General features: G+C 58.8%; 1 protein-coding gene across 1 annotated transcript; it reads right to left on the minus strand.

Moving 5' to 3' along the window:
- Positions 1-256: 256 nt before the first annotated feature.
- On the minus strand, positions 257-12,543 carry LOC128315752 (uncharacterized). Its single transcript, XM_053223322.1, has 4 exons — positions 12,323-12,543; positions 9,155-9,346; positions 4,989-5,708; positions 257-700 (listed from the first exon to the last, which is right to left on the minus strand). The coding sequence occupies exons 1-4, from the start codon at positions 12,541-12,543 to the stop codon at positions 688-690; spliced, it is 1,146 nt and encodes a 381-aa protein (XP_053079297.1). The 3' UTR covers positions 257-687.
- Between the last annotated feature and the right edge of the window lie 897 nt (positions 12,544-13,440).

Consider the following 13,440-nt stretch of genomic DNA (forward strand, 5'->3'; position numbering starts at 1 on the left):
GGCAGGGTGAAGGGGGAGGGGAAGGAGGGGGGCGCAGGGGGAGCAGGGGCAGGTGGGGGGTGCAGGGGGACAGGGGTGGGTGGGGGGCACAGAGGAAGCAGGGCAGGCAGGGTGGGGGGAGCAGGAGGCAGACGCGTGCCAGCCACACCCTGCTCCTTCCTGCACCTGGGAGAGGAAGGGGAAGTGGCACCGGGCACTGAAGGGGGCCAGGTGACGGCAGGTGTCAGCCACCAGGAGACCCTCTCCACCTGCACAGAGCACCTACGTGGGGAATGCTTCTGGGGGGCGGAGACAGGATGGGCCCGTTTGCGTCCACACCGCTGGACCCTGCTGCATGGCATTTCCTGAGGACGTTCTGGGCTGGTCCCTGGAGTCGGTGTCCTTTGTCAGCGCACCCCAACTTCCTGCCCGGCCTCGCTGGCTGCCTTGGACTCGCTCCCTGTCTCTCGCCACTCGCTTCCTTCTCGGCCGCTGCCGGGCATGTCCTGGCAGGTCTTGCACCGAACTCTCGGGAAGCCAGGAAGTTGGTGACTGTCCCACAGGGCCCGCGTTTTAACCAGTCCCCTCCAGGCTGCTCACCACTCAGAACCCTGTTCCGGACGCACCCCGGGTCCAGAGACAGACGGCCTCAGTGCACACCTCTGCCCTGTGCGGACTGGCCCCGTGACCTCGGGAAGCTTTGTAGCCTCAATTCTGTGACCTGGAAAAGAGGGGAAAATAGTCATTATCTTAAGGTAACACAGAAGGCATCGGTCTCGGCAGGGACTGCGACGTGGCTGAGACATTTCCGGGCCCGACGTACATGGCGGTACTCTTCCCCCTCGAGGTGGACGGCAGGGTCACGGGAAGGCGTGCGTCAGGGGCCACGTAGAGAGGGCTGTGGGCTCAGCAGGCCCCCAGGTGCCCGTTGCCTGAGTTTGCTGGAAATTAATGGCTATTAAGCCTAAATCCTAAAAGAAGAAAAAGAAAAAAGAAAACAGAACATCTCTATAGCAGGAGTGAGTCTGTTCACAATTGGGGTAACAGCTCACGACAGAGGCTCGTCACCCAGCTCAGTTACCCAGATGGCATTGCAAAACGGCAGACAGTGGCCTGGGACGGCAGGATGGCCCCCCAAGGGCACGGACCCTTTTACGGATTGCTTACGACCAAGTGGGTATCCTCTGGTTCTCTCATTAAACAGACATCCTAGAGGCCAAGGTGTCTGCCCCGTAGGGTCACGACGGGCATGGAGAAGGTAAATGTCTCAGTAGTTTTCTCTATCATAGTAACAATAACTGTACATAATACCGTGAAAAATCCCATCAGTTTTGGATTTCCGAGTGCTATTATATGAATATTCAGAACTAATTCTTCCCCAACACAAAGAGAAATCTTTGCCCAGCGTGTCTCTTGCAGCCCACGCCCCTCTCCCCCCAGAGAAAGACCAAGAAATAAAAAAGGAAGTGAGCGCTTGGCGATTTCACGGAGTGCCGGCGGCGGTAATCCCGAAGCTTCTGGGTGGATAAACCACCCGCCGACGCCCAAGGTGCCAGGGCAAATCTTTTCTTATTAAAAAGAATGAGCAATTTTAAAACTCATATAAAGAGAGCTTCACATGAAAAAAGCAGCCTCACTTTTTTTGCCTTTTTCTCTCTGGACAATAAATACAGGCTAGTCAAAAAACTGAAACAATAGAGAAGTGGGGGAAGATGGGAAAATAAAAATTTCCATAACACCCACGGTCCTGCCCACGTCCATTCCAAGAACCACGATCAGCGCCTGGTCAACATCCTTCTAGTTTTGCACCCCCGTGGATACAGAGATAGCCCTCTGTATTCCATGAATTCTCGTGAAAATTGGGTCACGTTATACGTGTGGCTATTACCTCCTTTTTACTTAATAATATGCCTTAGACACTTTCCCCGTCACTGGCTCTTGCCCTACATCATTGTTTCTGCTGGTTGTGTTGGACGGTTCAACCATGATTGACTCACCAAACCCTTGTTGATGGACATTTGGGTTTTCCCCAACTTTCCTTGTAAAAAAATGCTACGGTGAATATCCTTATACCTAAATCCTTGTGGACTTTGGTGAATCTTTCTTTGGGCACATTTCTAGGAGTGATTATGTCCTTGGCAAGCCCCCTGTCCCTCGGGGGGAGGGTGGCTGGGGCCAGCAGTGTTCAGGGGCCTTGTAGGGAGCAACGACTTTGCTTGGTCCCGGCAGTCCCCGTTGGGGAGGCTCCTGCCCCCTCTCAGGCCCACGCTCCGAGGGCAGGGGAGAAGCGACCCGTGAAAAGAGCACTCTTCTTCACCCCTACGTGAAGCGCGAGCTCCCCTGCACGTGACGAGCCTGCAAAGGCAAGACCCAAGGCGCCCCCTTTTCTTCCCTGTCTTGGCCAGTCTCTCAAGGCTCCGTACTTAGACCATCTGAATTAGAACCCGAGGCACCGATTCCCCAGGTTGCAACCTGATGTGCCATGAGTGGATCTGTGGCCAGGGCCTGGATGTCTGTGTCCAGACGATTCCTCCGTGCACCACGTGGAGCACGTGGGTTCCGACACGGCTGTGACGTCTCCCAGGTGAGCGCACTCTGTGCGTCTCCTGTGCGCCTCGTCTGTCCAGACTTCCTGCGGCCATCTTGTTTCGGTATTTCCGCTTGCTGTGGTTTTCCCCTTTTTAAGATTTCGTTTTCTTTTATTGAAACGGCTGCGTTTCCTTTGTCCCCCTTTCCCTCCAGAGGCTACAAGTTACAACTCTCTGTCTGTTCTCATGGCGCTTACACAGGACATCTCGGCCACTGTGTGCCCTGGCGGGCCCTGAGGTAACCGATCCCCATCCCACCTCAGAGAACCGGAGAACGTGGGGGCACTTGCGTGTGTGTCTCCGAGACTCGTCCTCCTTGTTGCTGGCCTAGCTCCGTGTTGTCACTGCGGTTCGTGGCCTTGCTAGGATTATCGATCTTTACCGTCAATGTCGGTTTACATGTATCGCTATTTTTACGTGTTTTGGTGTGCACCATCCTACCAAATCCTACTTTTCCTTCTGGTCCTAACTTCGTGCTCACCGGATGAAGTTCTCCACAGTTACGAGTGGTAAGCTCCCAGCCTTTGTCTGGAAATGTCTTTCCCTCTCGCTCTTGAACGAGAGGTCAGCTCAGCAGTTTCCTGAGAGTTTGGGGTCGGTCCAGCTGTCAGTTATGTTATTGTGTGTGGTTTTGTTTTGTTTTGGTAGTAGTATGTCTTTTCTTTTGTTCTTTCTTTCTCTTTCTTTCTTTCTTTCTATGTTTATTTATTTGTGTGTGTGAGAGAGAGAGAGGGAGCAGGGCAGGAACAGAGAGAGAGGGAGACACAGAATCTGAAACAGGCTCCAGCCCGACGCAGGGCTTGAACCCACAAACCGTGAGATCATGACCTGAGTCAAAGTCGGACAGTTAACTGACCGAGCCACCCAGGCGCCCCAGGATAAGAATATGGATTAATTTTGTTAAGACGATCTCAGACCACATGCACAGTGTGGTAGTCTAAGCTTGACCTTTGTCCTTCAGAGATGTGGGTAGTGAACTCAGCGTCAGAACGTACAGACGCTCCAATCTGACGCTTGGTCTAGACGGAGGCTCAGCCACAACACTGCAAACTGCAGGCAGTCTGTTTCGGGCCTTGAAATATATTCCTGGGTTGTGCAGACGGTCTCCACCGTTGCAGACTGCCGCGCGCAGTGGGAGGGCCCCCGAGGGTGCGCTCGGATGAGAGGAGGCACCGGCAGAGGCTGGGAAGCAGGCCTGAGTCAGAGCAGACAAGCCATTTACCCCCTAACAAGACATGAAAAAAATGTCAGGGTGCGAGCCACGAGACAGAGCCCTCCAGGCAGCCACCCCTGCCTCCCCACTGCTGAACAAAAGATCTTCAAGTCACAGCACGTGATTTCCGTTTAAGGACCCTCATTCGCCCTTGACCCAGGAAATCCGGTGGGTGGTTTAGCGATCAACGAAGGTCAGGTCTGCAAAAACGCCCGCGTCTGGTGACAGCAGCCGTGAGTGAGGTCTGCAGACCACCCCCCGCCCCCCCGCCCCGTCTGTAGCTACATCCTTGCGGTCCTTGTGCAAAGTGATCCCACTAATGGGGCGGACACTCCCGGTGCCCGGTCACGGCCCTTCCCATTTTCTGACCGGTGGGGTCAGGAGTTGGGGCTGCATGTGAGGACACGTGGCCGAGGGGCTGTCGGGCAGAGGGCTCTGCCTCCGCCTTCGGGGCCTCTGCAGACCGGTGCCCCTTCCACAGAGAGGGAGGCCGGGAAAGCAGACTTCATCTTGTGCACGTTGCCCAGAGACTCGGAAGGCAACGCTCCCTGCCCTCCGTGCCCCATGGGGCCCTCCACGCGGCTCCCTGCTCCCGGGCTGTTGGCCTGAACCCGTGGGGTTTTGCCCAGACTGGCCGTCTTGCCCTTCCGCGGAGTGTCGGGTCAGCTCGGGCTCGGTCACGGAGCTGTCTCCCTGGAGCCCGGTGGAAGCAGGACATAGAGGCCTGGCCCTGTTACCTATAAAACCTTCACACGCTCGAGAGCCCGGGGCACTGCCTGCTGTCCTTCTGGAAGCGCCTGCACCGCCACCGATGCTGTGGAGACGCCAGCCGCCCCGGTGAGAACCGCCCGCCCCTGCTGGAGGTCGTCAGGGCCCCGGGGGGCGGAGGCCTCAGACACACAGAGGGGCTCCTCGGAGCTGCCGGGCTCATGGGGCAAGGTTCTTCCCCAAGAGGACATGTCTCTGTAACAAAGATTCGTGATTCGGAGGAGGTGTACATTCATACACGCATGTGCACACACGTGAACACACACTCACATGTCGACAAGTGTGGACGCAAGCACACTCACACGTATACAGTCATAGGCCCGCACGCCTGAATGCACACACATACACACACACACACACACGCACACACACACCATGCACAGCTCCACGTTATTTCCCAGATCAGCGACTGCACTTTCCCTGCCTTTGGAAGTACTTACCCTGTGGAGCTGCCTGGAGGCCTCCTTCCCCCTCGGGTCTGACTGTCCTGCAACTGGGGTGACGAGGGACGGACGCAGGGGGGAGGCGGGAAGCCCCCGTGCAACGCCGTGGTCCTTGCGGGCCCGGGGGTGGGACGGAGCTGCCTGTGAGCCTCCCTCCTCCCCGGCTCGGGGTAAGGGGTGGGCGTCACACATACTCCTCCCTCCCCTGGCGTTGGCCGTCGTCTGGAAGATCCGGCTTCTGCCCTCAGGAAGGCGACGTTCCAGAGCTGGGACTGGGGCGAGCCTCTCTCGCCAACCAGACTGGACGGCGGAGAGCTTCTCCCGCTGAACGAGACCTCAACACCAAGTTGTTCCTGAAGCTCCCGGCCCACCCACGAAGCCCACCCCTTCTTTGCCACCTCGTCCTGGCGAAGGGGAAGCAAGGAAGCGCCGTGGCCGGGCAGAGACGCCAGCGGGAATCGCCCCGCGTGGATCGGCGGCGAGGGGTGACCTTCGGGAACGGTGGTGGGGATGGAGAAAGCCAGGGAATTCACACGTAAAGTTGTCACGCCAGCCCGGTAGGGGGAGGACAGAGAGGGGCTTGAAGCCAGGCCTCCCGAGGAAGCCGGACGTCCAGGCTCGGACCAGAGGTAAAGCACTGAGAAGTCCAGTAACGAAGCAGACAGGTTCTCAGAGGCATGGCATGAGCGCGGTCGGTCGCTGGCCGTGCGGGACGGGCTGGCAGGCGGCAGGCAGGGGCGGGGATGGCTCTGGGGGCCCAGGCGCCCACCCCGAGCTCACGCCCTCCCCACCTCCTGGAGACGGCGCCTTGCTGAGCATCAGAAGCAGGTTGGCAGGGCGGAGCAGGCCGGGGGGACACCCCCGACCTGGGGGCCCTGTCACAGTGGTTTCCGCGTGGCCCCTTGGGGTCCCCCGTTCACGGTCATCACATCTGCCCCTTTTATCTGGCGAGCGTGAGCCCTCGGTGAGAGCCAAAGGGGCCCCTGCCTCCGGCCCCCGCCCACCGCTGCAGGGTGGGGTAAAGGGTTTGTGTTTCCTCTGTAAGGACCTCAAGTTCCCATTTTCTCGGGTGTTTCCACTTTTTCCGGGTGTGGGGCTGATGTCCCCCAGAAGCCGCCTGCCCATGGGCAGGTGTGTTCTTGAGTTCCCAGGCAAGACTCACTTACTGCAAAGACGCAGATGTGACTTCTGCTGATTGCTCAGTGGCAGTGACAGCGTGGTTTAGTCCAAACAGGAGGAGCAGTTATTCGGGTTTGGGTTTTAGCCCGGATTTGCTTCAACACGCGCTTTGTAACCCAGGGCTGCTCTCTACCTGCTGTGAGAACTGATCTTCGCTCAGGAGGGCAGTGGCCTGAGGTGTGGGCGTTAGGCTGGCGGCTCCTGGCTGTCTCTGACTCCGGGGTTTTCCGCGTGCACAGCAGAGAGGTGACCGTCCCCTCTTCCCCCGCGGGCTCACTCTCGCCAGCCACGAATGTTTCCAATTGTATCATGTGCCGCGGACCAGGCGGCCAGCGTGCGTGGACGCCCTCTCAGGACGGAGGGACGGTGCGTGCTCTGTGTGTATCTTGTCGGGCAAGAGCGGCCGGCGGTGTCCCCTTAGCACAGTGACACGCACGCCTGGTTTTCCACGTTCAGAGCGTCCTGCCAGCAGGGGACACACGCCTGCGCAGGGGTTGTGTCTGGGGCTGCGAGAGGCCCAGAGGCCCCTCCTCCTGAGGGCGGCTCGTCCACGGTGACGGCAGGAACACGTCCCCACCCACGGCGATGCCTGGAGGGAGGGTCCGCGCCGGGCGCCGGAGGAACTTGCGTGGGAGAGCTGTGCCAGAAAGGAACCCCTGCGGTGGACCTTGACCTCCTGGGCAAACAAGACACAAGGCTCTCTTGTCCCCAGTCCCGCCAGGCGGCCTCGTGGACACACCCCCATTGTAAGTTTGCTGCTGCCCAGTGCAAACCGCTGCTGGGCCCCGAAGAGAGGACCTTCCGTCTGGCTGTGGTCAGCGGGAATGCTGGGCTGCACCCCTGAGTCCCTCCCCACCCGGGGCTCCTGCCGAGGGTGCTGGACTCCGTACCCGTCCAAGGTACTGCTCTGAATGATCACTGAGTGTCTTGTTAATCCACCCAGGTATCTAATAAAACAAAATCATTAAGAATTTGCTTTCCCCGGACAACTTTGGAGGGCCCTGGCAGATTTTGAGCAAACTTGTCACCCGGAACACCTTTAGTCTGACACAGCACGGCCAGGAAATCGTCGTGCTTTACCTTCGCTCTGGGCGCGGGTTGAGCGGTTTGCTCCCACCCAGCTCGAGCTGTGGACCGGCACCGCGGCCCCTCGCTGCCACCGGGGTCCCTCCCGAGCTCCCCTGAAGCCCCTGGAAAGAACTCACCTGCACCGCAAAGACACGGGTGAGGGAGCAGCTCCGACTGACAGATCCGCCGAATCCGCGTGCACACGCCTCCGAGCCCGTGGCTCACCCTGTCCCTGGGAACCCGTAGCTGGGCCTGAGCCCCGTCTTCTCTACGTGGGGACCCTAGTGCCCTTGCAAGTGTTTCTGAGGATTTGTGTGTTTAAAGGGGGCTGGTGTGTGGGGGGGGGAGGCAATAGGCTTGTGTTGTAGATGCTTCCTGATCGACCTCCAGCCTCTTGGCTTCTTGGTCCTGGAAACCTGGGCCCGTAGGCTCTACAGGCGACATCTGTTTCCTTGTCCCCCCAGGGCACCCCCAGGGCAGGGCTACACCTGCAGCAGGTGCTCGGTGGGGGTGTGTGTGAGGAGCCGGACCCGCTTCTATTTGCTGCCTTCTCTTTACTTCCCAGCTCCTCCCCCGCTCCCGCACCCCTGCTCCTGGGGTCACCCCCTCTCCATGCCTCTGCCCGGTCCGCATTGGGGGCTGCTGACTCAGTCTCCCCGGAAGCCGCTGGGGGACGGGGTCCTGCATTCTCGCACGGAGCAGACGGGGCTGGTCTCTGAAGGGACGCTCCTCCTGGGCCGGCCTGCCCGCTCGTGTGCATGACCCACAGCTGCGTCCCGACTGAAGGTGCCGCGTTTCTCGAGTTCCCCGCAGAAGCACGCAGACAGCTGAATGCCGAGGTCACGGCTTTCCTTCAGGACTTTCTCACATCCTGAGTCTCTCTGGTCAGCGGCCCTGACCAAGCGACGACCTTGCTCTCCTGACGTTCCCGCTGTGCGGGCTTCAGTCGCTGTGACGTTAAACCAACAGGCAGCCCCCCGGGGCCTTCCCTCATCCCGGAGACCGTGACCCTGACCCTGACCTCACCCAGGACAGGTTGCTCCGTGGACCCCTGGCACCTGGCCTGGCTGCCAAGCTTGGTGGTCCCATTTCTAACCTGCTCCAGCTCACTAGGACTTTCCCAACGGGGGCCAAGAAGACCACCCACTCCTTACGAGGTCATGTATCAGCGCCTCAGGACCAGCGTGCTAGGAGGCAGGGGAAAGGAAAGCTGACGTCACAATGCATCTCGAGTGTCTCCCTCACTCTCTCTTCCCCGCTGTGTGGAAGGTGGTGTCCCCTAGGATGCTGGCCGAGTCGTCACCAAGACTTCGCTTCTCACTCTGCGTTAGCCTTGCCCAAATCGTTCAGACGGGGTCCCCGGCCCGTTACTTCTGATTCCTCTGCTTCTGCCTGGGGACTTTCTGCCCCGATCGTGGACACGGTCTCCAGAGCTGGTGCGGGGCTGACCGCAGTGGCCTTGCTGATCTATCCGGGCCTCTTCGGCTTCCGTGGACACAGCTGGAAACACCAGCTCTGGCATCCGAAGGGCACTATGGGTCAGCGTGGGATACGGCAGGGGCAGGGACTGCGAGGCACCCCTGAGTGGAGCGGTCCCCCCCATTCGGAGACTGTAGCCCTCAGAAAGAGGAGAGGAGGGGCCCCGGCCTCTGGCTACACTGGCTGACCCCCCTGTCCTCCTGCAGAAGGTGCCAGACCTCAGTAGCAGCATCCCTGTGGTGTCGGCTCTCCTTGGACAGACAGGAGGCGTTTAGGTCACCGGAGAGGATTTCTGGGTTACTCGGGGTGCACTGTGGGGCCGCTCAGAGCAAAGCTGGTTATCCGCCAAGCGAACGGTGTGTGAGGCTGACAGAGGGCTCGGCTTAGACTCTGGGCACCTCAAGGTTCCCACAAAGGGCTTTCTGATCCCCACTTACCGGTGGAGTGACGACTTGCCCGTAGAAGCCGAGGCTCGCTTCATCGGTCCCTGGCAGGCGGGCACTGGTTGTGTCCGAGGTACACGTACCAGGCCACGGGGTGGGGCCGTGGTGCTAATTCGTGGTTGGGACACCCTCTGCCAGTCCGCAGACTCGACCACAGAAAGCCTCAGTCCTGTCTGCTCGGTGCTTCTTCAAAAGGAGGCCATTAGAGACTGTGGTAAAGGGTCAGCTAACGGAGAATAATCTGGTGGCACACACAAGCCACCTGTGCCTTGTCTGTCGCTGCTCCTGATGTACATCCTGGTACACCGCCCGAGGGCCAGGCTTCCTGCCAAGTAGCGTGAGGCTTTCCTACCCCGCAGGCACCTTCTTGTTTCATTTCAGGACGCACTCAGTCATTTTATTCAACGTTATCCACAGCGTATGTACTCATAGAGCAACAGCAAAGGACGAGTTTTCTTAATCTCCCAAAGTAATGACACCAAGAAGCCCCAGCTATGGGGTTTTCAGCAAGAAAGGGACACCCCAGGGGCACTGCGTTCAAAAGAAAGTTCCTCCAGCCTTGCGACCCTCATGAATCTCCAGTCCTTTCCCACGTCCTCTCTAGTTTTGAATCTGAGGTGCCAGGGATGGGGCAAGGCCCTGCATTTTTCGGATATTCCATCAAAAGCATCTTGCTCCTGGCTGGCGTGGATCCCGGGCCCCCTGTGGATCGTGCGTGATTGCCATCCTCGGTGACCCTGACCCAACAGAAGGTCATCCTGCGTCGCCTCCTGGCCACGGCCCGCCTCTTAGAACACCGGATGCTGGAGATCCCCAGGCCTGCGGGCAAGGAGCAGTCCCCGCCGCCTGGGCCTCAGGGCTCTGGGGGCAGGGGACCACGGGGTGCACCAGACTGGCTGGTGGGGCCCAGCCTGTTCTGCTGAGGCCTTGATTCATATGCTAAGGACATAGAATCCGGCTTTAATTGGCGTGAGAGGAGACGATGCAGCTGCCTCAGCCGCCCTGCTCCAAGCATGAATAGCTGTTTAAAAATAATCCCTGCAGGGAGAAGGCTGCGCCCACTCAGTCCAGGGACCCCGGCAGGGACCGGTGGCGGGCAGTGCGGGGCTGCGGGTGGACACAGACACGGGGAGTTCGCTGGCCCGGGCAGAGTCCTGACGCCCAAACCTGCCACGCGTGGGAGCCTCAGTGTCCTCTGTGCCCAGGATGCCTCTCAGCCGGTGGTTGACGAGGGTCGGTGGGTCCACGCGTGAGGCAGGACACGCACTAGGTGCAAGGCGCTTACCGGCCGGCACCTGCTGCTACTGCATTGTGGGTGCCTGCCAGGGGGAAGGGGCTCAGTGGGAACAGAGAGGGGTGGGGGGGGCGGGAAGGTGCTCCGGCATTGCCTCCCCTCTGCCTGGGGCCCCAGCAGGCTCTCCAGACTAGGGGCTCTGCATCAGCCTGCAGGGGAGAGGGAAGACGTAGGCCTTCAACTCGCAACTTTTCTCCTAGAGACACCGAAGGACAGGGCAGGAGGGATGGGACAGGAGGGCCCTTTACCCTCTCTTCCCAGGTCAGACCATGCTTGGGCGCAGGGCCAAGTCAAATTAGCTTACTGTCTGTCTACAGGTGGAAGGTGATGGGCGGTGGGTGCAGGGGAGACGTGTGGGGAGTCCTGGCAGACACTGCTGTGCTCTGTGTGTGTGTGTGTGTGTGCGTGTGTGTGTGAGAGTCTAAGTAACAGGAATCTTGTTCATAAACGGGGAACATAATCTGATTTATCAAACATGTCCTCAGCAGGATTCGAATTTCTCCGCAATCTTTGCTTCGAGGAAAAGTCTGGGAATAACTATAGCGAAAAAGTCATCTCTGGCAGGCGCTCATGAAGGAGAATTACTGAGAGAGTTCTGGGAGGCGAGGGTGGGGGCGCACAGGCGGGCTCGCGGGCCGGAGCAGGTGCACAGCCTGGTCACCAGCGCGCGGGCCTCGCTGTACCCATTGTTTGCATGTTTGCGCAGCTTCGATACGCAGAAGAATTCTCTTTGTTTATTGAGCCACGTTCCTACCAATGTGACGAATGACAGGTGGATGCATTGTGACCACGTGGGTCCGTCAGCGGAGGGTGTGGTCCCGTCATACTTGGGCAGGGCCACACCATCCCCAGGCCCGGCTGCCCCTTATACTCCTGGTCATGACATGCGACAAGCCGCAAGTTCGGTTTCAGAACAATCAGGGCTGGGCTGGAGCAGCCCCGGTACACGCAGTTGGCAGGGATGTGGTTAAATAGGGCCGCGGGTGCCCGCGCACAGGAGGCAAGGACTTTCAGGTCGCTGGGTCTGGATGTGGTCCCGCGGGACCTCGCGGCACACGTCGCTGCCGTGAATTATTCGCAGACGGTTCGGGGCAAAGCTGGTCCTCCTGTGATGACGTGGGGGCGAGCCTTTGTGTTTCCGCCTCGGTGAGCAGGCCGCTCCTTGTCCCTCGCTGCCGCCGTGGAGCAGGGGGCGTTCGGACGCTGCGTGTCAGCCACCGGAGGGGACAGGAACGGGAAGACACGGGACGCCGGGCCTCGCTCGGCCGCATGCCGGCCTGAAGGGGTGACGTGGCCCGGCGCTCTCCCGGGGCCCCGCCTGCATTTCAGGACAAGGCCCCAGCCTCCGTCTAGGCCACAGTGCCACATCTTAAATGACTTCCTTTGTGCAAAACTCGCACACACTGTGAAGCCGTAGGGGGACGGCAGCTCCGTGGCACCGAGGTTGTGTAATAAACACATTTGGAGCCAGAGGGTCCTTATTGTCTGCTTACGGTTCGCAAATGAGGTCCCCAGGGCAGGGGTCACCCACTCAGCAGTAGCAGCTGGCTTGCCAGACCCCAGGCTCCCCATTTCCTCCCCGTGTCCTGCGGCCTCCTCCTCTGCCCATTTCTAGCTGAAATACGGTGAAAACTTGAGCAAAGCCTGCAGTCCTGCGGCCATCGGGACGGTGGGAACATTGGAGACGCGGACCTAGGTGAGCAGGACATAGTCCAAGGATGCTGGTTAGCGGGCAGAAGACATCCCGGGTCCGTCCGGGCAGCGCATGCCGAGTGCTTTCTGTGGACAAAAAAGGGATTGTGCTGGAAACACATAGTGTCCTCGACGGACAAGGGACCCAGCTGTCGGTGAATCCTGGGAGCAGGTACCTGGGGCGGCTCGACACGCCCCGGGGGAAGGGAGCAGGGCTGGGGGAGGCACCGGCTCGGTCGGCAGAGGGTCTCAGCTCTGACCGCATGTCAGCATCACCCGGCAGCTTTGTGAACGTCCAGGTCTCATGAATCAGAATCTCCTCGTGGGCCCCGAGCACCAGTGGCTTTCTATTGGTAACCGTCAGGTGGTTCCAGTGGCCGGCCACGTTTGAGAACATTGCCGTGGAGAAGGGTCATCAGATAGAACCTTCCGCCGTCCTGTTCAGTGCTGTCACTCCCTGTGTTGCCTCATCTGTAAGATGCCCTGAGACGTAGAACGTAGCACTTAATACACGTTTTCCAGAGGGAGGAACACTCTGCCCGCTGTACCCTTTCCCTGAAACATTCCAATGTGGAAACGTACGTGTAAGTGTCAGGGAAATATAATATTTAAATAAAGGTGGATAGCCACGCTTTTTGGTTAGGTGTGGCTTCCAGGCAGAGCCGATACTTGAACGGCCAATCCAGACTGAACACCAAGTTCAAGACTAAGCCACGCGCTGATACCAACGAGATGAAATTAAATGCGGGTTTGGGTGGTGGAGTTCAGAACACCAACTGACAGTGAAGCACAGGACCTGGGGATCCGAACTGATGGAGATTCAGAGGGACCTCGTGCAAGAACCGTGACCGCAAGAGTCTGTGGAATGTTTACTGTTGACAAAGCACTTACGCAAGCGTGAAATATGTGTGTGGGTGTGTATGTGCAATAAAAACACACACACGTATATATATAGCGAACACACACAGACACACACAACGCATTTAATTCTTCCAAAGGCATAAGCTCAGGCTTGGAGAGAATAAGGAATTTGCTGCAGGTGACACACGGGGCTTTGAACTCGAGCAACACGACTCCACCGCCCGCCCTGGGGTCATTAAAAACACTGCTTAACACTAGTGCAAACGTACCTTTCTGTAGGGTCAGTACAAGGCCAGCCCTTGTACGGCAATCGGGCGACATCTGGAGTGTTAGATGGGATCCTCACCTCCTTTTCGAGGAGTGATTCTCAAAGGCCACGGGCCTCGTTAAGTAAGGCTTTCCCGGAAAAGGTCCGTAAGCAAATGCACACAGT

This window comes from Acinonyx jubatus, chromosome B2 (genome assembly GCF_027475565.1).
Source record: "Acinonyx jubatus isolate Ajub_Pintada_27869175 chromosome B2, VMU_Ajub_asm_v1.0, whole genome shotgun sequence".
Lineage (NCBI taxonomy): Eukaryota > Metazoa > Chordata > Mammalia > Carnivora > Felidae > Acinonyx > Acinonyx jubatus.

Excerpts from the sequence above, each read along its gene's own strand:
- LOC128315752 (XM_053223322.1), bottom strand. The coding sequence starts at position 12,543 with ATGTTCTCAAACGTGGCCGGCCACTGGAACCACCTGACGGTTACCAAT. Across the intron at positions 9,347-12,322 it reads GGCGTGTCGAGCCGCCCCAG|AAGCACCGAGCAGACAGGAC; the intron begins GTACCTGCTCCC and ends CTCCTTTTGAAG. Across the intron at positions 5,709-9,154 it reads GGCAAGTCGTCACTCCACCG|CCCGTCCCGCACGGCCAGCG; the intron begins GTAAGTGGGGAT and ends GCCGCCTGCCAG.